Here is a 22,657-nt window from a genome sequence, read left to right on the forward strand (position 1 = left end):
AGGTGGATGTGTAAGATTCCAAGTAATGAATTCAAGGATTCAATTTACTGACCTCAGGGATGAAAGGCCAAGAGGGAGATGGAGCAGATGGAGGTGTTGGAGAGACAAATGAAGTCAGGAGTGGGATGGGAAGACTTAAAGCAGGAGGATGGAAAGAATGGTTTGTTACGCTTGCTTGTGACCTTTGGAAATTTATATTACAGGGCTAGCAGGGCTTAGCGTAAGGAATACTGGTTGCCACTGCCTTTGCCTGGTTCTGATTTGTGGTGTGACTGTAAAGCATCAAACACAAACATACTTCAGTTATTTTCTCCGTGTAGGTCTCTGCCCGTGGGCTATTTTGTTTGTCTCCTCGAGGTTTGCCACTGGCGTGACAAACAGCGCTCTACAGAGGAGGAAGCTCTAGAAACACAGAAATTAAAGATGGAAAATTCCTCTGTAAAAGATCAACTAGCCCACTGTGCTTGGTAGGCCAAGGGATAAACACTGTGTTGTGCTTATTTAAAATACCGCAAGAAGTCTCCCACAGCAACTGCTCCACCAGGCAGTGGATCTTACAGCCAAGCCATTGTGACAGTACTCATCCTAATCTTTTTGCCTTGTTTCATCCTAGTTTCTCCCTCCTCACAATAAAAATGCTCTCACTTCTGTAAATCAAAATAGCTCTTCTCCCACAACTGTGTTTATTTTTTTGCAGCATTGTGTCCTACACGCCATGCACAGCTGTATTTGGGTCTTTCAACTCACGTGACAGGGTCTCTAAATCAATCCTCATCACTTCTGCTTTTTAAAAAATAATTCATTTATGTTTATTGATGTCTTTTCGATGAGAAGGTAGTCAGGACTGAATGCAGTATTCCAAAGAGTTTCCACAACACTACCAGTAAGAGAGGCTTTTGTTACAGTTTCTGTTTATGAACTCTACTATCCCATTGTTTTCTTGTTTCTGGTTTTTTTTCCCCTCCCATCATCTCTAATTATGGGCCTGTCTAATTTACTGTCTGCTTTCCTGCTATTTTGGGTCTCTCTCAGCATTACAGCTTCTGAGAATTCATCTCAATGAGTATCTGTGAGTTGAATTATTTTTTGACAGATGTAGTAGTATCCCCTGTGGAACTACATTTTGTTTCCTGAATATAATTTGTGCCAGAGCTTTGACTTGTAAAATTAATAGAATAGCATACCCTCAACCCTACAGCTTAGAGGTGTTTCCTTCCATTCCCCTTCCATCCCCAAGCTTGAAATCATAAAAATGAACATTAAATTGCAACTAAAGAAAAAATAACTTTTTTATTCTCTTTGAAAGAGTTGTTTAAGCTTCATGGCATCCCTGATACATGAAATTTTCTCACTACAGTCCCAAGAGAAACATTAATTGTTTGTTAAATAATTTCCAGTTTCACTGAGGATTACCAGACATGTCCTCCCTGTCTGAGGGAGTGATAGGAGCTTGCTGCTCCCAGCTTATCCCCATTTGTCTGCCCCATAGTGCTTGCAAGAATCTGCAAGGCAACTTCAAATGTAGCTATTCCCTAATCCTTTGTTGCCAAAATCATCTACTTTAGTTGAAGTATTTTTTTTTTTTTGCTGGCCCCTCCTCCCCACCACACATTGGACAGATGCAGGACCTACTGTCCTTGCAGATGGAATGGGCAAGAGATGCTTGTGGATAGGATAAGAATAAAATGTAGGTTGATAGGTTGGTGACTTCTTAGCCTGTTTTAGCTGCAAGCCTCAGCTATTTGAAACTAGTGCCAGGATTGGTAATGCTCTTCAGAAATGATGACTCTGCTCTCTGCCTTCCTCACAGACTACTCTGTGGGTCTTTTCCCAGGATTCTTTTCTGGGAAGCACATGATGCTGAAGACCTGTTGGATCACACAGCCAAAGCGAAGGCGATACATTGTGGGTTCATCCCATCATCAAGTGCATTGCAAGCAAAGCAATAAAAGGTCACATCTGTTAGTCACACCTCTTGTGGTTAGGCTCCTATTGAACAGCAGGCTGTGTGACAGCAGGGCGTGTGTGCGCTCAGTCCTGCTATAGAGCGTGCTGCAGAGAGGATGCGTGGTGTTAAGGCAGAGTGGCAAAAACAAAATTAAGGTGTAGCTATTTTCCACATGGCTGTTCATTATAGAAATATCTGTGGCAACATTGTTGATGCTGTCAGTTTGCCTGCTTTTCAGTTCTCTGAGACAATGCTGTAGGACAAGGCCATAGAAGAGCCCGTGCCTCTCACAGAAAGCACACAGCAGTGCATCTGCACCACACATTGTCTTTGGGGCAGAGAACAGACACCTGTGAATTAGCATTGTCTGTGTAAGGCAAAGAGTTTTCTTCAAAAACCACGTTCTTCTCTTCTTGCTCAAACCACAGCTAAAAGTGGAAAAGGAGCAATTCAATTTTCTCATCTGTCAACCTGAACACAAGTGTTTTCTCTTCAGATCCCTTTTACTGCTACCTTATTCCACTTGGGCAAGCTGTAGGGCAGGATTTACCTTATCTAATTTTGAAAGCTAGGTGTGTTTTGCATGGACTCAGATAGCTAAAGTTAGGTAAAATTAATCCCATCTAATTCGTTTATCTCTTTCTGCTGGGCTAATATTTCTAGTTGTCTTTTTTTGTCTGCCCTTGCCATATATTAAAGTCTTCCCAGTACCTGTGCTCCTGCATAACATATCTGGAGGCCCTCACTCTCAGAGACAAAGGCTATTTTCTTTCCACAGAATCCTCCCTTCTTCCTAATGAGGAAATTAAAGAGGACCTCCCTTTTCCTTCTGGTGTGGTGGCAGGGGTCTTTTCAGCTCTTTCCTTCCTCTTCTTCCACAAGTGAGAGTCCAGCCATATATCAGGATGGTCACAGTGTCTGTGCTGTGGCAGTGATGTGCCTCAGTGGTAGTCCTGAAACTACGACCACATGGGTACGACAATGACCTTTTCTTTCAAAAATCTTATGCAGGACTTTGTCCCACACCTGAAATGTCTTGTCAAATATTGATTCATAAATATATGAGTAAAAATTTGGGGAAAGATGCCAGCTTGTAGGATGGCGTTTTGGTTTTTTTTAGAAAACCTGGAATTTCTCTTAAATGGAGCATGCCACCTGAACAAATATGTCAGGTCACCAGACCCTTCACCTGAAAATTCCTTAGGATTTTTGCTGGCCCATGGAGAACAGTTGAAGTACAGTAAGTCCCATCCTTGCTTTGCAGCCCATCTACCTGCAGTGACGGTCTCTGCCCAGCTATACCATGAGTCATAGATTGGGATCACCACTCAAACTCCACTTCAGCAATGCTCTCTCTGAAAAATAAGTTACTGTTGGCTTGAAAAGCAGGTGCAGAATGAATGGCAATATGCACTTTTAATTATTAGTAGATTAACCAATTTTATATTCTGGGTAGGTATCAACTCTCATCATACGACACATGAGTCTGGCACAGGAAATATGTTTTTGTATGTGTTCATAAGCTTGCAGTAAAGTCTTGTCTGCAATCTCTTGGTAGGTAATGATTTCATGTCCATAATAGTAAACCCAAACTAGTAGAAGCTTTGGGCAGCAGGTAAGGTTCGCAGTACCCCAGTGAGTCTTTGTTTTAAACATCTGGAGATAGAAAAAAGAGTCACGAGAATACCTCTCCTACAAACACATATGGCAGGTGTTCTTATCTAAGCTTACTATGGATATTGACACAACTTAAAAAACTTAAAAGTGTTAAAAGGATCCCAGCATGAGCTAATGGATTTACATATTGGTTTCAGAGTAGCATCAGCTTTTTCCATTCTGAGACCAGATACAACTCAGTTGTAAAGTTACGATTTGAATTCTCTTAACAAGGAGTGCATCAGGTTACCGAGCTTCACCAGTATACTGCATAATTCACAAAACGCTCTTGAAAAGTTCGAGAAAATGACACTATTTTACCAATTTGGTTTGTCTCCTTTAAGCACTTAAAAGTCCCAAGTGTTTTCAATTAATGAATAGCTCTCCAAAAGTCAGCGTAACTATTTGACTTGCATGTTCCATGCGACTGCTCCCTGATTGCAACTAATTGCGGCTTTTAATCTCTTTAAGGACCACGAATTACACGTGTTTTTTTCAGCAGTTTCCTGTCTCATACCTGCTGTAGGCTGTGACAGCAGAACAGAGCAAACTGCACGGCGCTGCGGCTGCCAGAGGAACCTTGAACCATGAGATCAAAATAAAATAAACCCTAACTTTAAACGGCACATCCCTTCCCCCGTGCTGCACGACCCGTTGTTTTGGCTGGGTGCGCCCCGAGCCGGGCCAGCGAGAAGCCGGCGGAGGTCCAGCATCTCCCCGCCGAGCCGGGACCCGGGGCCGGGAGCGCCCCGCGGGACCCGGGCCGGCCGCCCTTCCCCAGCAAGGGCCTCCCGAGCTCCTCCATCCTTCCCATTCCCTTTCTTTCGCTTAAGGTCAGAAGAATTTAAACTTCCTGACTCCGGCGGGACGGGAGGGGTACCCCCGGGCGGAGCGGGCCGGGAGCCGGGGAAGGCAGGCGCGGCTGGCCCCGCTCCGCCCGGCCCGGCCCGGCCCGGCCGGCTCTTGTCTCGGCGGGGAGGAGCCAGCCCGGGGCAGGCTGTAGCAGCAAGGGCTGGCCGGCCGCCAGGAAGTGTAAAATCCTGGCCGGTGGGTGGCAAATTTCGCCAGATCGCGACGAGGAGGCAGCGCGTCCGTCCGTCCGTGCGTCCGTCCGTGCGGGCGCGGGCAGCGGCAGCCCGGCCCGAGGTGAGTGCGAGCCGCGACCTCCGGCGCCGGCCCCGCTCGGGCGGGGGGGCTCGGGCGGCCGGGCCGGCGGCGGTGCCGCGGGGGATGGATGTTTACCGGGGGGCGGCTGCGGAAGGCAGCGGGCTGGGCCGGCTCCCCGCGCTCCGCGGTGCCTCCGTGCAGGCATGAGACCTGGGTAAGTTCTCCATTTAAAAATATTAAAAATAGACCCTCCGGCTCCATAGCGCTGCCGAGTGAGTCATTTCCAAACCAAATGCCTTAGTCTAACCCTTCCCCCCAGGAGATGCAATAATTCTGAAACCGGGGCAGAGGGAAAGAGATTCTTCTCCCGTCTCTCTCTAAATAAATTAAATTAGCACGTAGAGGAGACAAAAGCCAAAAGAGTAGCTGGCCACCTGTTTAGCAAAGTGAAGCGTAGCTCCATCCCTTTCTCACTTCCCTTGTACCTCTCCCGTGCTGTTGCTGCCCATCTTTCCCCAACGTGCACTCGGAGCCCCTCTGCCCTAGGAATATTTACAGTGCTTTCCAATTTCGTGGGCATAATCTACTTTCCAGTTCCTTCCACTGCCAAACACACTCACTGCCACCGTCTTCTCCATGGGGCATCAGCCACAGCCACACATCATTCCAGCAGTCCCCCAGTCAATGCAGCTCCTGGCTGTCTATGCTAAAGAGAGTAGTCCAAAGCACAGCTATTTTTTTCCGCCTTTTCCAGTCATATGATGATTTGTTCATGTAAGTGAGCTGTCTTGACTAGAGGGATGTTTCATTTGTCAAAAACAAGTCCTGAGCGTATTTATAGGCAGTGCTGCAATTTTGTGCTGTGAAAGACCTCGGTTATGCAGAACTCACTGGTACCTGGATCAGCACGCAGGACCTGTTTACATCTTGCCTATAGTGCTCTCTGTCTGTGCATATTTCATGTATATACCCTCAGATCGTATTTCATGGTGAGGCAGCATGCACAAAACACAGGAACTGGCACACAGGTTGCATATTTCTTTTTCTTAAACAGATGCCACAGTCCAGCTGTGCATTAGCTCCTGACCGGATAGCTCTAAATCAGAGGAGACAACAGTGTGGTCTACTAATGAACTGACTGTCCTGAAAACCCCCTAGCTGCAAGTAAAATCCTATCCTCTTACCTCTGTGAAGAACTTTGTTAGCAAAAATTTTGATGACAAAAAATGACCTACAGTTGAAAATCTGTGCAGTAAATTATGTCGGCTGTTTTACAGCCATGACAAGGATGTTAGATTTGAGAATGTGATCTGTGGTAGCAACCCAAAACTTAATGGCATGTCTGTGTAGGTAAGTGGAGAATTGTGATGTAAAAGCACTGGCATTCTTTTTTTGCTGCTTAAAGTTCTCCTATTAAAGCTACATATACTTTTTATAGCCAAGAGACAGGTCCATGACTGTGATTGATGGACCTGTCACAAAGGTGAGGAGTGCTAAGAAATTCCTGCAAAAGGTATGCAGCTTTTCTCTTAGCTGTAACAGAAGAGATTAATGAACTTAGGGGTGCTACCAAAGTTCTGAACTTAAAAAATGAAAAGGTTATTATCTTGTGCTCCAAAACACAAGAAGAAGTAGACTTCAAATCTCAAGTAAATGCAAATTTCACAGCAATCGAGGACGAGGTATGCTCTTCATGCACAATTCATTAGCATTCAGAATGGCATTCTTGCTAAGATACAACATCTGAGGGAGCAAAGTTCTTGGGCTTGGGTCAAAAAACATGTGCATTTTGATGAAGCTAGGAAGAAACTTTTCCAGAGGTGGATTATTCTTGGTTGTCCATGAGGGGGGTGTCCTAAATCTCTGGCTGAAGTAGCTGTCATGTCAGATGTGGTGTGCTGCACTGGGTTCTGCATGGATGGCACTGGCAAGCTGGCAGTGACAGGGGTGGGCAGGGAAGTACGAGTGCACTCAGGCCCTTATTGGGAGTCTTTTTTGATATGTCAGCTTAATAGTAATATCTCCTTTTGGCAGTTTTACAGCACAGTTAAGGTGACAGTTTCGCATTTGTCTTCCGCCTTCAAGATAAAATTCTTTGTAATAACTTCATGCAGTGTGTTTATGGGTTCTCTGATATCACCTGAAACTCTGATAAGGCTTTCAACGTTCCCTTTCAAAGTTCAGCTGGAACACAGGTAGTGTTTACTGAGTCCTTACTCCCTTTTGGAAGAATTTCAATTCCTTAAATTTCCAGCAACCAAAGACAGAATAGGTGAGATATTTAACCTTTTCTTTGATGTAGCTTCCGTTCTTATGAAAAGAGTGGAGGGATGGGACTTGCATGCATCAGCAAGGATTTAAAAGTAGCACACACATAAGTACTAGAACTTTATCCTTCTTGTAACTCATATTCAGTGACTTCAGTTTTCATGTGACTTTTTTAGGCGCCTGTAGTGTTTGTGGATTTTTTTGCCCATAATGTATGGCCTTTTGTATTCATTGTTTCTGCTGAAGTGAGTTCAAGCATAAATATACACTGACTAAATATGTGCTGGGTTACAGGGCCTATTCAGTAGGGCATAACAACCTGTTTTTACTGCACAAGATGAGTTTAAGTGCAGCTCAGAAGATGAACTGAGGATTTTAGCAAAACCCCAGTTTAACTACAGCTGGCTGAGGATGGGCTGTGATGTATAAGCAGCTACTTAGCTGCCACGTTTTTTAGCCCCAGGGTTAAAAATGTGGGGCATACTTAGGTTTTTAATAACAACAACAGGAATTTGAAAACAAAACTCAAACAAAAAGGAGTAAGAATGAAGTGCAAGAAAGCACAAAGATAATAGATACTCATTCTAGTTACAGTAGAGATAGTTCTGAAGTCATTTTGGTAGCTGACTTATTGTTTGATTAAAGTATATCTTGCATGCTTCTGATTAACATTCCTAGAAAATTAAACATGTCATTACATTTAGAGTGATAATGACCTTTTTGCTTCTGAAATTACATTTTTCGCTCACTCCATATTTTTGCCTGGCATACAATCATAGAAACATAGGATTAGAAACATTGGATTAGAAGGGGCCTTAAAGATCATCTAGTTCCAAGCCCCAGGCATGGGCAATTATGCCTTTCAGTAGACCAGGTTGCTCAGAGCCCTATGCAACCTGGCCTTGAACAATTCCAGCTTCTCTAGGCAACCTGTTCAGTGTTTCATCACCCTCACAGAACAAAGTTTCTTCCTAATGTCTAATCTAAAGCTATTTTCTTCAAAGCCATTCCCCCTTCTCCTATCACTGCATGCCCTTGAACACAGTTCCTCTCCAGCTCTCTTGTAAGGCCACCTTTAAGTTCTGGAAGGTGCTCTAGCTCTCCCTGGAGCCGTCTCTTCCCCAGGATGAACACCCCTAACTCTGCCACCCTGGTCCACTGCTCTGATCATCTTCATGGTCCTCCTCTGGTCCTTATTGCACTGGGGGCTCCAGAGCTGGATGCAGCACTCCAGGTGGGGGTCTCAGGAGAGCAGAGTGCAGGGGGAGAATCCCCCCCACTGGCCTGCAGGCCACGCTGCTTTGGGTGCAGCCCAGGATGTGGTTGTCTTTCTGGGCTGCAACTGCACATTGCTGGTCATGTCAAGCTTCTTGTTCACCAGCACCCCCAAGTCCTTCTCCTCAGAGCTGCTCTCAATCCATTCCTGGCCCAGCCTGTATTTGTACCTGGGATTTCTTTGATCCAGGTGCAGAACTCTGCTCTTTGCCTTGTTCAGCTTCATGTTCATACTCTAAACCTGTCTAGGTCCCACTGGATGGCATCCCTTCCCTCCAGTGTGTTGATTAAACCACGAGCTTGGTGTCATCAGTGAATGTGCTGAGGATGTGCCCAGTGCCACTGTCCTTGTCACTGACAAAGATGTCAAATGGTGCCTATCCCAGAACTGACCACTGCTCTCTTGGATAATGAGCCATTCACTGCAACTCCTTGAGTGTGGCCACCTTTAGGAGAGCATCCTGTGGCTTGTCTGTTCCTCTCTTGTGAATTCCCTTAGGAATTTGTTTGTGAATTTCACCACATTTGATCAAGGAAGGAATGGTCTAAAAGGTCAAATGGTCTAAATGGTCAAAGTTTCTCTGAGATTTGTGAAAATATTTTTAGAGCCTTTGCTGAAGGAATGGCTCTTCACTTCCCACGTGGGTGAAATTCAGAAGGGAGAGCAATGCTAAGTTAGTTTCTGGGTTTGAAAACATATTTGTCAATTCAGTCCAAAGGCCTTTTCTACAGAAGGAGTTTGATAGCTTACTCATACTTGTGTCACTCAAGTGATACATTCTTGGGCTGTTTTTCTCCAGTAGGGGTGCATTTACTAGGGCATCTGTTGAATGCAGGAATACTGCCAGTGGAAGCAAACAACTGTGTTTGTTTCATCTTCCTTGTTTTCATGTGTGTTCCCATTTAGCTGTATTCCTTGAAAATCGCCTGCTAATCAAATTAGTTTAAGACTGGTAGGAACAGCATGATGTTATGGATGCAACTTTATGGAATGCCTAAAATACCCTAAAGCCTTCAGTTGATCACAAAATGATGATAGATCTTATCTTCCCCCCTTCTTATCCATTCCTCATCTCTGTTGGATTGTTTTTTCATTGTACCAAAGAGGTAAATATATTTTTTCATTCTCAAACCACTCCAACAGTTTTATTTTCTGAGCCTGTGTGACATTTTTGCTTGCCTTTCATAGCTGGATTTTGGTGTGGTAATTACTTATTAGGGAGATACAATTTATTTCAACCAGATTAAATCATCTGTTAGTGCATCTAATTCAAATTTGTCTCTACCTTCATTCTGGTCAGCTAAGTGATTCTAATGAGCTCTTATTCTCACCCAGGCACATCAGAGTGTTTTGCAACCATATCATGCCTTTTAATAGCCATAAAAATTTTCTCCAATTTTTGAATGATGTAAGCCCTAGGAATTAAAAAGTTTGTTTGAAATAACAGCAAACATCTATGGTAGAAAGCAAAATGACTTTGTTGTCTTAGATGCTACTCCTATATAAGATACTTATTTTTCTGTGTGTTCTTTACTCTGAGCAGATCTCTTAGTTCACATTGAACTGGCTTGCTCTGTGTTATTATTGATTTCTTACATTTTTAAATGAGTACTTGTACTATCATGTATATAGATGTGAAGTAGCAGTCTTGCTTTGAACTGGCTGTAAACTCCAAGGGGACTGCAGGGGTCTCTCTGCTACAGAGAAGGTTCTCAGACCATGGTGGGATACGCACAAAGGTTTTTTCCCCTCCTCATATATTTACTCTCACTCTTAAGCAGAGTTTCACTTTGAGTTTCAGGTTTGATTTAACCTCAGAAACTCAGAGCACAACTGAGAGGATGCCACTAAATTTCTTCATAAATGGTTCTGTTATCAAAGCCAATTTAGATCTGTTTGTGAAGTTGTTTGAGATGTATGGTGAATAAAGGCATCGTGTGGGTCAAATTGGAAGAAGGAATATGCACAAGGTGGGGATGGAAAAGAGGGATGCTGTTGTCTCTGTTGTGGAGATGGGTGTGTACTAGGAAGATAAGGAAGGGGAAATCTTGTTTTGGGTAGCCAGTGTTTTGTGGCAGTAAAATTGTTGATTATATGATTGCATACCAGAGTGTGAACTTTGTATCAAGAGGGCTGTTTTCCCCAGTTCTGTTGATGCCACTTTGATAACATATTTAAGCTCAATAGTTAAAATCTATCCATTTTAATTACAGATATATGAGGCCAGTGGAACACCTCAGGACTATTTATGGGACATCAAGTTGCTGCCTTTGTGGTGGTGAAGCCAGGAAAAAAAAAAAAGACACCTTTTGGTATTCTATCAGCTTAGGAAGGGAGAGGTAAGGAGAGGGAGATCAGATTCATCCTTTTCTCTCCAACCTTGTCAAATAATTTGAAAGGTTCATTAAAGCAGCTTAGAGGGATATTTTTGTTTGATGAATAGGATCCTGGCTTGGAAGGTTGAAGACCAGGCAAAGTCGCTTCACTGGCTTAGCAACTTTTATTTCCTCAGCCAGAAAATTGAGCTAATTATTTTTACTCTTATTAGCATGCCTCCAAGAGCTCTTGATGAAAGGAGTGATTTGCAGGACTGAGTGGCCCATCTGCCTGGGGCTGAGCCTCCCTGGGATCCTTCAGGGCTTTCCCATGGTGCAGGGAGGGGTGATGATTTTTGGGATTCAGAAACAAATGCCATTAATTTATGGGTGGAAGAAGCTGTCTTTTAAAGTTTGTGACTTGGATCAATCCTATTGACAAGACTGAAAGACCTGAAGGCTGGTCTCACACTCTTCCACTTACCTTCCTGAACTGGGAATGTCTCCTGGCATGGGCTGTGCTCCTGGTGCTGGCATGAGCACACCTGGAGATAAACTTTTCCCTATTTGAGGAGCTGCTCACAAGACAAAGTGGCACCACTTTTCCATGCTGATTCAGGACTTGATTCAAACCATATTAAGATCAATGTTTAGTTCAATTCCTGTTGTTTTATGGGCTGTAGATTAAGTACTAAACTTTTCATGCATCAGATAGCCAAAGGTATGAAGGCATGAAAGCACGAGGGTGTAGGAAGGAATATTTTTTGAAACTGGACCCTAGACTGCTTGAACATTTTTGAAACTCTTTCAGTAGCTTCTGAGGTGTATCTAAGACACAGCTTCTGATCATTGTTGACCAGAAATAACCTCTGTTAGTTATTGAGTGAATCTCAATTTTATCATCTTCTCTCCTGAAAAGTAGGTGAGATGATGATCAAACCTTGTTTAAGAAACTGAGCAATTGGGAGCTATAAGAGGAACTGAATGTGCTGTTAATGTATTGGCAAATACAGCCTGTGTAAGAATATAAATGAAGTTCATGCATGTGCCATGTGTAATTATGATGAGCTACAAGGCTCTGAGTTACAGGTTGTGATCTGCTTTTCCACTTCTCAGTGGGGCTGCATAGCAGGTAAATGAGGAATTTTTGTTAGAAGTGGTGTCTTCAGATCTTGTCAGTTGAACTCTCATCAAGGGTTTTGCCAATCACATACTTTGTTAAAGATTTATTGGGCTGGAAGAAGAATCAGCTAACAAGAATCTGGTTAGCTTTCTGCATACTTTTTGTGTCTGAGGCAGGATGGGACTGCTCATTAAGCACTGTAGGCTTAGTACAGTGGGGCATTTTTCTAAAGATTATGTGTCTTCTACACTCAAAATGATTACAAAACACTTAAGTGCATGTTGCAGTGTCCAGTTTGTGTATTTTATGATCATAGGTCATCAATGTCACAACTGCATGAAGCATATAAAAGGCAAATATAAGCAAGTGTATATTTTTCTTCATGAAGGGGCTATTTTTAACACTAAAAATAATTAAATGGCAAAACATCAGTTATGTCAGGATAACCCATAATTCTCTATTGCTCTGTTTCATTCTCCACTATTTCTTTCCCTCCTGTTTTAAAGTTACTTTTGGACCTGTAGCTTTTTGGTGTGAATTTGTTGTGAAGTAATATTGGTGAAAGTTTTCTTCTAAGAAGCAAAAACAGTTGCAGATTTTTCTGCCATGTCACTTCTGTTAGCAGTTGTTGCTCTGAGTTTCACAGAGAAGACATCAGAGGAATTTTAAAAGATCTGTTCTGTTAAATCTCAGTTACTATGGGCCTTTTGTTTGTTTGGCCCAAGATTATCATGAAGATTCATAATTTGGAGACCTTGGTGCCAATTTTTTACTTTGGGTTCTTCTTTCTTTAGTAGAGAGAGATGTTCAAGTAGGGGTGGCTCCTGATCTTGCTTTTCCTCCAGACAGTCAGATGTATTATGGTCTGTTGGGAGGGAAAGGTCAATTCATGAAATCATTTTATAATGATTTCTCTGTTGTTTCTCATGGCTAACAGAAAACAAATAATAAAAGTTTCCCAGCTTCATGACTGTAATGTTTTTATAAATGTCCGTATCTATGTGTGTTGGAAAAGGATTTGTCTCGATGCTCAATTATTTTCTTTGAAGATTCATATTAATCCTAAAAGTGTTTACTCAGATGTGATGAATTACAAGTGGATGAAATTACATTGTTGTCAGATTGACTCATGGTCCTGCTGTGCTGCCTCAGTTGGGGACATTGACTTTCATCTTTGCAGAGTTAGCTCCCTTGGAGACCTGAGTTTTACACAGATGACATTTCTGCCTTGTTAGAGCTCTAGAGGGTTTTGGTAGCTGGACTTTGAGATGATAATCAAGGCTAAGGAAAACAAAAGGACTGGGGGGTAGGACATCTGGAAGGGAAGGAAGAGCAGTACCTACTCTCTCTGACTTAGTTATGACAAGTGTCTTGCCAAAAAAGGTGTGCAGGGTCACTAAGCAAGATGAGGAGAGTGGGGAATGTTTTAGGATATATCAGCTGGCAAACAGTCTGAAATCCCCCGATGCCATGTAAAGCATTATCCCAGCAGCTGAACCACGTGACAGTGAGAAATTGTCTGGTGTGGCTGTATGTCTTATGCAGTCACCACACTTCAGTCTCTGACTCTTAATGTCTTTTATAATTGATGGAGAGAATGTTGCTTGGTGCCTGGAACATGCTGCAGCCTGGTGTCTCCTATCATTCTGTGTAAAAGGAGAAAAGTATTTGCTTCTCTGTAAAGCTTTTTCAAGTTCTGTGATTGCTAATAGGATTGTGATTATTAGAAATTGTTTTATTTTGTAGCCTTCTAAACCACTTTAATCCTAGCAAGAAGAAAATGCAGATGTGAAGGAGTTTATAGTGAAAGCCTCTAAAAGAACAGTGTATTTCTGAACATTTCTGCTTAATTCTGTGAGAGTTTTCACAGCAAGATGAAATTGTTCCTTGCTCAGCATTTTGCTAAATGCTGTTTGTTCCCAATAGCTCAAATAGCCTGAATACCATGAGGGCTTCTTACTAACCTATAACTATGTTAATGCCTTTCTTGCCACAGGGGTAGTTTCTCCCAGTAGAAAGCCAAAAAATTACACACTGCAGAATGCACACCACAGATATTGCCAAGAAACTGCTGCTGCAACCTCCCTGTGAAAATGAAGCATTATTTACAAGGCTTCCTTGCTTTGGGGAAAACATTCAGTGGAAGCCAGTTGCTGTGAAAGGAAAATCTGGAGTGATGGAAGTGTTTGATTGGGTTCAGGTGCTTTGTTGTACCTTCAGGTAGGTACACAGGATCTGCAGAGTACATGTTACAAAAGTCAGGTTTTTTAGTAAACACTGTTACTTTGAGTTTTTTGTGCCTCTGAAAACAGTTTAAATGGGCTGTGGGCATGGGGAGAGAATGGTCCTTCTCACAGACTGGCGTTTCCAGTTCTGGTAACACGAAGGTCAGTTATGCTTGGATACCATTTGGGTTAGCCTGCCTTCAGAGTAAGAGTTTGGTGTGCCTGCCATTTAATAGTTACTGGGTTTAGATAAGATAGGAGAGATTTGAGTCTTTGAGTCCTGAAGAAATAAGACCATGAATCAAGTCCTAAAGCTGAAGATCTTGCTTTAAATTCCTAATGAGATTCTAAAGTAAGGTTGACTTGACAGTAACATAGATTGCAGGCTGGGTTGGGAAAGGAAGCGTTGGGGTGTCTTATCTGCTCCTCCCAGGCAAGAGCTTGTTTTTATCTGTCCTGGTGACTTTTAACAGAGATTAAGGAAAACAGCATGTATGTTTCAATGACTTTAAGCACATTCCCTAGGTAAGCAGTGCTCAGGAAATTCATCATGGGGCCCAGTGTAATGCCATGGTTCTGCTGTGTGGAATCAGTCTTGTAAATCCCTAGCCCAAGGTCAGAAGAGACCTTCCTCATCATGCTGTTTTATTGTTTCCACAGAACGGGCCAAAGAATTTCCTACCCATACCTGAATTTATATATGTTAAGGCACAGAGGTTGTTATATTGTTTTACATTTCTGAATTTAAGCTTTCCCCTTGAAACTTAATTTAATTCAAATGAATATTAATGCATCCTATGAAATGATTTCATTGTTGGGGAGAAGGGTGCTTGCATGCCTTTGTGGCACCTGGGGTAGTGGTAAGAGGAGGCTTGTGGGTTAGCACATCTTAACCACTGCTTTCTAGCCCTGTTAAATGCCTGCTAGAAATAATCCTTATATTACATTTTATACCTCTGAAAGCGAAAGGTGTCTCTGCCTGTGGCAGGGGGGCTGGAACCAGATGGTCTCTAAGGTCTCTTCCAACCCAAATAATTTTGTGTTTCTATGTGTAAAGATTGTTAAGTGAGAATTTTTACAGTGCTGCTGGGAGAAGTGATCTGTCACTCGTTCAGCTCCTCATGCTGTCAGCTTTGGAACTTGTAGACAAACATTGGCAGGAGCTCTTGTTTTGCAACAGAAGCAGCCTCTATACTTGGGCTTTGCCTTGCGGCCACCCTTTGGTCTGCTATGAAAAGAACCTGCCTCGGCTCTCCAAGGTGCTGTAGCTTTTTCCTCTGGTGCTTTCTGATGTGGTTACAGTTGTCAATGGAGAAATTGCTGAAAGATTGAAAATGTGTGGGCAATGTCAAATGAACTGGTGCTGCAAAATGCACACAAAAGATCCTGCCGATGTGGTTGTACTAGTTTACATTTAGTCTTAATGTCTAAAAGTTATGACTTTGTTTTTGTTTTTATTTTAATTGTAACAGAGCAGGCAAAGAATCAACAGACTGCTGCCCTTTCAAGCAACAGCAGTTAAGGCTAAGCTTATGTCAAAAAAGACTGTCTGGGCTTTGTCATCTCTGAAGACAGCCAGGAATTGTCTAAAGGCAGGAAAAAGTTGCACTTGTAGTCATGTTCCAGTTCCACAGAGATCTCTGCAAACTGTATTTAGCTTGTGAGAGTGAAACAATGGTATTTATTTCTTGAATAGCACCAAGAATGGTAGTACTGTGTGTTTCAGTGCCTAAAAAGTGGAGTGTTTTCTCCATTAGCTTCCTCATTGGCAGGGCATGGGGTGTCCATGGCACAGCAAGGGCCTTGCAAGGGGTTCATGGTGATTGATCAGAATCTGCCAAGGCTGTGCAGAACTGGGGTAACAAAGTGAGCTCAGCATAAAATGGGGTTGGCCAAGTGGGAAGAAAGGTGTTTTCTTATATGTAAGAGTTAATTATAGTTTGGGCAGTGGAAAGATTTTCCTGGGGCTGAACACCAGTCAAATTAGTACAGACACACAACATTGTTTTTGTCTGACCATCTCTCTTTTCACCTCGTGCTGTAGATGTAGTAGAAAGGAGATTTTGCTTTACATCTTTCATGTGCAGTTCAGTTACACAACTCTTTTGTTTGTTTCTTTTCCCCTCTGCTCTCCTGTGTCCCACATCTCATTCGCAAAACTGCCAACTACATCTATTGCTTGTATTCAGCTAAAGTGGGAGGATTTCAAAGAACAGAAGCTTTGCCAAAGTTTTTTTGTGGCTTTTATTCAAGCTCGCTTCTTCTATTTCTGTGGTTTACTTGGGGCTACACAGTCATCTACACGGAGATGGTGATCAGAGTGGAAAATACGGGCATTTCGTAATTGGCCTAACAATTACTTCTCATGCTGTAGAAAAACCAGAAACATAAAAGCCCTGCTTATGCTCAAAATATCTGCATGGTAGAACTCTTTTGAAGAAGCTCCTTATTACGTTCTTCTTGTAGTGAACTGATAGCAAGTGGGTTTATTCCCTTGCACAACACTTCTCAAAAAAACAGCACTGTGTTAGTCTATTTGTCTTTTTTTCTGTTGTTCATCTTTTGTACCTCTCTAGTGGAATAGTTTTCTCTTTCTCCAGTTCTACTATTTTATATACAAGCTGAGTGACTAACTGTATTTAAAGGTACTTGCAAGTGCCTCTGGCAGAAGAGTTGAGGCATCTTGCAGCTCTGCTAATTGAAGCCAAAAGAGAGACCATGTTTGCATTTCTGACTGGCTCTCTTGGGTCATTGTTTAAGGGGCAAGATGGGAAATAGGGCTGTTGAAGAACTCTGGAATTCCAGAGTCTTCCCAAGCTGCTGTTAATGGCACAGGATATGTTCATCCCTCCCTTTTGTTCCTTACTCTTTTCTTTTCTCTTTTTGTTGCAGGACTGCTTCAGTTCCTTCATCATGCAGCGCATGTCACAGCCCGGCACGGTGGGGAATTGCTAGTCCAGGGCTGACCCTTTGGTTTTGGCTGAGTCCTTGGGCTTGAAGACTCATGGACATTGCTGAGATTGATGCTTGAACCTTGGAGACAAGAGCCTTTCTGATGGTCCTGCTGTGCTGCACCTGACCCTATGAAAGGAGGGTTCACCGTAGCTCTGTCCTTTGCGCTCCAGCCCCACAAGATGGGCTCGTTCCGAAGGCCCCGGCCTCGCTTCATGAGCTCCCCTGTCCTCAGCGATCTGCCTCGCTTCCAGGCAGCCCGGCAGGCCATGCAGCTCAGCTCCAACTCTGCCTGGAACAGGTCAGCAGGACCCACCTGCCTGAGCTCTTGCCCTGCAGCAGCTCCTCAGCGAGGGTTATGTGTATCTTACGCTTGTGCTTCACACCATTTAAGACTAAGCTCATCTGTTTATAAGCATGCACAAATTTTTGGCATGTCCAGGCTTTGCTGGCATTGAAAGCATCTGTGGAGTTGAAAAATTTAGACCTACTAGTGCTCAGTTGGTTTTGGACAATGTTTTTCAGCTGTACTGTCTTGAAAAGCAAAATTGTTTTTTGTAAACACTTGCATCTTTTAAGTACCATTTAGGAAAACACAATCCTAGTACTGTAATAAATGCCAGTTTATTAATTCACAAAGGCATGTATTTGCATATTATGAAGCTTTTATCACAGTCAAGTATTAAGTTTGTGGCTTCAATCAGCATTTCCTACTGATAGCTAAATCTTGTCTGCTGTGTGTGTCATGCAGCAATGGCAACTGAAAAAACAGTGTGAAAGGTGAAGAGTGAGATGTCCTGTGTCTTGATCTGCTGTAATGGCCTGCTGCTACCAGAAGTGGGTGTTCCCACCATCCCTTCTGCCATATGGCACCAGCTCTGTGCTCTGCAAACTGTTCTTGCTTGCTGACCTAGCTCAGTTTACCAATGTCACACAAAAGTAGCCTGGCAAAAACACTGCAGTTTTGTGCCATGATGGTGAGCTGAGGTCTGTGAAGCATGCAGATGCCATAACTGGCCCGCAGAAGGGAATGTCTGCTTAGGAAATGACATATGCCCTTGTTAGCCATGGCAAGATTTAGAACTGCTAAACCTTCTTGTCTGCTGTCACTTTATGGCTTCCTCTGTGCTGGTGAGAGAATTAGAAGATACTCCAACAGCATCTTACAGGCATTAACAGTGCTCAAACTCGGATCTGACTGAGGTGATGCTGGCTGCAGAGCATCTTCCAGCACGGCCAGGGTCTTGCCAGATGCTGCAGAGTGGGTGGCTCATGGTAGGATCACTGGATAACGCAGTGTGATGTGTTTGGCAGATATTACCAAAAAACCTATGTCTCCTCATAGCAACTAGCCTGCAGCACCCAGCAAAGATCCCCCAAACAGTTGTGTTCAAGAGACATCTGGCATGAGCAGGACCCATGTGACAGATTTCCCTTGCTTACCCCTATGCAGAACTTGAGGTTGGTTCTGCTCCGTCTCCCAGGGGCGATGTAGGTAATTAAAAGTAACAATTTCAAGGTGAGAAAGCGTGGAACTATTTAAGGGCAATTATCTCCACCTGGTTGTAATCTCTCTGCTTTTGGTGCCTTGCTCATGGTGTGCTCTGTGGTAAATCACACTGTTATTCATGGATGTTGTCCTGTCTCATTTCTTTTTTTTTGGCAGCGTACAAACAGCAGTGATAAATGTGTTCAAAGGGGGAGGCTTGCAGAACAATGAACTTTACACCCTCAATGAAAATATCAGGTAGGTCACTGAAATGCACAAAAATGGATTTTTGTTGCTGCTTGTTTGGTGTTTGCTGGGATCTGTTGCCTTCAGAACCACATGTAAAGGTATCGGTGGGAGGAGAAGGGATGAAAGCAAATTTAAGCACAGCTTTGGGATTTCTGGCTAAGTTACTTCTTTCTTGCTATTGAGTGACATGAATGGCATGGGATAATTTGGATAATTTTTCTCCAACTTGTGTAGCTTTGATAAGGACAGGTTGTGTATTGGCTTGGATTGTAAGGATTTTGTTCCCTCCTAGGAGCTATGCCTCTTTTGAATGTGTTTTATACATAATAATATTGGCATCTCTTTTCTTAAACCAAACTTCTCAGAACTGTGGAGTGTTTAAAGCAAACCACAGCATTTTGTTTAAATGCTTAATCTTCACATGATAATTGCAGAGCAAAACCTGAAAATATGAACAGTAAAGATAAAAACAACTAAAAGCCTAGCTAACATTTTTTGTCGCTGATGCTAGTGATGGTTAAAAGTATCGTTTTCTTTTAAAAGCAGGTTTCATGATTATCTGTGGTTTCATTCTGATTAGTTGGAAAGTTTGATTAGCAATAGATAGGACTGTGGAGTATATAAAGAACTATTTATTCTTGCCTTGGTTTCCAAGTACTGCTGAGAGAAGTATTGTCAGGGCTAATGGATGTAGGTTCCTCCTTCTCTATTTACCAGTGTATCCATATTAGTTCATTAAGAGTGCTGTAACATGTGTCTCTACTTCTTTTGTATGCCCTCCCCTCATTCCTATTGCATTTTTTTTGAGCTCCAAAAGATTCAAATGACAGTTTGAGCTAAGTATGTACTAAACAGCAGTCTAAATTACCCCTTTCCCCACTTTCAAAATAAATGCAGCTATCAGGGCAGGAGACTCTGTCCAATTTGGTCTAGTCCCAAACCCAAAAAGTTTAATATAATTCCTTTTGAGAGTTGAGCAAGGACAGCATCTTGCACTTTAATGATATTTTAGTGTGTTCAGGTCAGAAGTCTTCAAGTTAGGTTTAAGCACTTGGAGCAGTCTTAATTCTCCACGGGATGAGTATTTGTGGACAAGAAAATAAAACCAGATGTCATAAGGCTTGGGAAATACCTAAAGCCCCAGCTTGTTAGCAGACTTGGGGAGTGGCTTTGGGCTTTGTGACTCGCCTGTTGCCCATGGCAGTGGCAGTATCCTGCTTTTCCCCTGAAGGGCAAGCAGGTGCTCCTTCCCACCCTTCCAGGGAGGCAGAACTGCTGTGGGGTCTGGGCTTGGCCCCAGGGGCTGGACCATGCTCTCTTCATGCTGGTTGCTGAAGTGAATGCAGAGTGGTGAAAACCAGGCAAAGAACAGGAAATTCTTTATGAACTATGTATGCTTTGAGGGCAGTGCTCATGGTGGGAGGGGAAATGCCCTTTTCCACAGACATGCACTGCCAGGCTGTACTTGGAAGCACTCACCTTGAATTACATGATTAATGTTCCTGCAGGTGCCCTGAGCATTGGTTACATCTCCAAATGTCACTCTTTAAATAGACCATTTCACATCCACATTAATGCCCATCTAAGGAGCAAAGGCCAGGCCTCTGCATGTGTCTGCATGAGCACCTGCAGCCTCACACCTGTGGTTCTGGATGGAGCTCCCAGCACAGGGTGAGCTCTGTGCACAAGGTGAATCCCTAGCTTGACACTGGAGAAAAGCCAGACCTCTGAGACAGACAACTCTTGTGGGCCATGAAGTTGAGCTGGTGCATTTCCCTTGCCCTTGTTTGTAGCTCTCCACTCAGCTCCTGGGTTGTAGTTTGCAAATGCAGTAAGAGGCTCTCAGGTTCTGCACAATGCTTCATCATTTGGCAGAGGGGAAACACGGGACAGTCTTAAAGGAGGATGGTAATGACAGGACCAGGAGATGAGCAGGTGGTAACATTTTGTTCTGGATTGCTGCCACCTAGATTTTATCTTGCTGTGATTTGATACCATTTCACTGGCTAATTTTAATTTTTTTTTTACCTGCTCTGAAAGTCAGTTGTCATACAAGAGGAAATGTAATAAATGCCTTTGGCAAATGGAATTTCTGTAAGTGGGAGATGACCTGGCCATGCTTAGGAAGAGAGCCCTCCCTTGATTGGCTGAAGCCAGTGGAAAAGCTTCTGGCAAATCAGTCCCCAAAGACTTACCTGATTTACTGATCTCATAGATATGGACATGGGCTTTGATTTGGGTGGGTGAATACAAATACTCAGAGGGAGAAAGAGTAAAGGCATGTTGGCATGCAAATAAATGCAGAAGCATTGTAAAGTGGTTAGAGAGGAAGGCTGTCAAATTTGACTTTGAGCAGAGATGAGGTAAAGTGGCATAGTTTGGTGGTAAAAACCCAGCCTAAGAACTGGATGGTTGCTGATTCAAATGCTGTTTTCAAGAACTCTTGACTGTACTTTACATTGGTAAAAAGCAGAACTCTTAGAACAGAAAAGAAATTGCAGTGTTTGGCATTGGAAAATGTTGGGCAACCTTTAAATTTTAGGCAGAATTTACTGCTACAGAATTTATTCTCAATCACTGAAAGCTTAAAGTGAAAATACACTGAATATCCTGAGTTGTTTTTTTGATGCTGCCTCTGATGTAAAACAATCCTGATTTTTATATAATTTTTTAAAAAACCACAAATATGTATTAGAATTTAAAACCTTTATCACAGCCTAATTTAAAAGCCAACAGTTTTCATCAGAAAGACTTATTTAGAGTGGTTTTTGCCTATATGTGTTTAAAACACCTCTTGTTAAGTTTCTAGAATTTCTTCCTTGGAAAATATGTCTTGTTTTTTATTGTTTGAAATGTGGCAGTTAAAATGTGGGTGCAGCTTCTGTTTCATTTCTCCTCTCCTTCTACTTCCAAAAGAAAAGGAAGTACAATATTAGGGAGATATGCTATCTTCAATGACATGAAAGGCATCTTTGTTTAAACAAGAAAGCAGAAAAAATAATGGATTTCAGTCTAAATAACTCCAGATTTTCTTCCCAGCTTTCTGTTCATTCAGGGAGGTAATTTCTTTTTTCGCTTGTTCTAGGTGTATGGTTTATAATATCGAAGACTTCAGAGAAACTGTTTAATTCCTTTATAATTTGAGAATAGCCTTTGTAAAATACGTATGTAAGAGAAATCTGTGTCCAAAAGGACCCATTCCCATACATTCCTGTATCTTTGGTATGCCTGGTAGTAAAGTGCAGGTATAGCTGTAAGAAATGACCAGCAGTGGCTGCTACTTCATGGCTCCATTCCTTCTGTCTACAGACGGCTGCTGAAGAGTGAACTTGGATCCTTCATCACAGATTACTTTCAGGTATTGCATGACTTGCTTGCTTTATTTTGAGGTTTGTTCCCTTCAGCTTTTTAGCCTATAACAAAATTAGGATCCCTTTTTACATGTGTGTAGCCTACAAGTTTTGCTTTTGTTTTACTGAGGAAGATGATGGAGGTACTGGACTTTTAAAATGTGGGCTATATAGTCCTGGGAGTAATTATTTTTATTGATGTGAGTACAGAATTAAGGATAATCTTCCTTTGCACTTAAGAAATGCTGCTAGTAGTCTGCCAAGATCAACAAGGAATTCACTTGAAGTTTTTAAAGAAGATGGGATGCCTTTTCTTGAGTGTAGAAAAATCAAAAGGTTTTCTGCAACAGGGGCCAGCAAAGGGAAAGAGGAGAGATAATGACAACTGCCTGGAGGCAGGAGGGGGCAAAGAGAAGGAAGTTTCTATCAGCAGGAAATCAACCTGGGTGCTGTTTGCCTTTTAGTCCCACAAATATAAATGCAGCTTCTGAAAAAGGAAAATGTGCAAGATGAAGTAACCATGACAGACTGGAGCAGTCACAAATGTGAATACGTGTTGCTGTGTTTTATTGACACTGGCCAGATAGACAGAGGTTCACATGTAACCACGTGAAAGCCTGCTGGTTGATTTTTAGAAGGCACTGATGGCTTTCAATGTTTTAATTTGTTCAGTTTAATTTGTTGATTATTAAAAAAAAA

The 22,657-nt window shown here is 42.5% G+C and overlaps 1 protein-coding gene across 8 annotated transcripts in view; it reads left to right on the forward strand.

Moving 5' to 3' along the window:
* Positions 1–4,115: 4,115 nt before the first annotated feature.
* Positions 4,116–22,657, forward strand: part of PRR5L (proline rich 5 like) — a 51,697-nt gene continuing 33,155 nt past the window's right edge. For 4 of the 8 annotated variants that reach the window (XR_013182743.1, XR_013182744.1, XR_013182742.1 and 1 more), the window contains exons 1-4: positions 4,116–4,750; positions 16,811–17,171; positions 18,537–18,617; positions 21,918–21,966. Coding sequence is in view for 5 of the 8 variants with exons in the window: in XM_054635576.2 (XP_054491551.2) it covers positions 17,002–17,171; positions 18,537–18,617; positions 21,918–21,966 (300 nt within the window). In the remaining 3 variants the exon portion in view is untranslated. Of the gene's footprint in view, positions 4,926–5,765; positions 5,876–10,468; positions 10,595–13,689; positions 13,914–16,810; positions 17,172–18,536; positions 18,618–21,917; positions 21,967–22,657 lie in introns of all 8 variants that reach the window. The other 4 variants (XM_077179993.1, XM_077179994.1, XM_077179991.1 and 1 more) reach the window with 4 other exon arrangements.

This window comes from Agelaius phoeniceus, chromosome 6 (genome assembly GCF_051311805.1).
Source record: "Agelaius phoeniceus isolate bAgePho1 chromosome 6, bAgePho1.hap1, whole genome shotgun sequence".
In the NCBI taxonomy this organism is placed as follows: Eukaryota; Metazoa; Chordata; class Aves; order Passeriformes; family Icteridae; genus Agelaius; species Agelaius phoeniceus.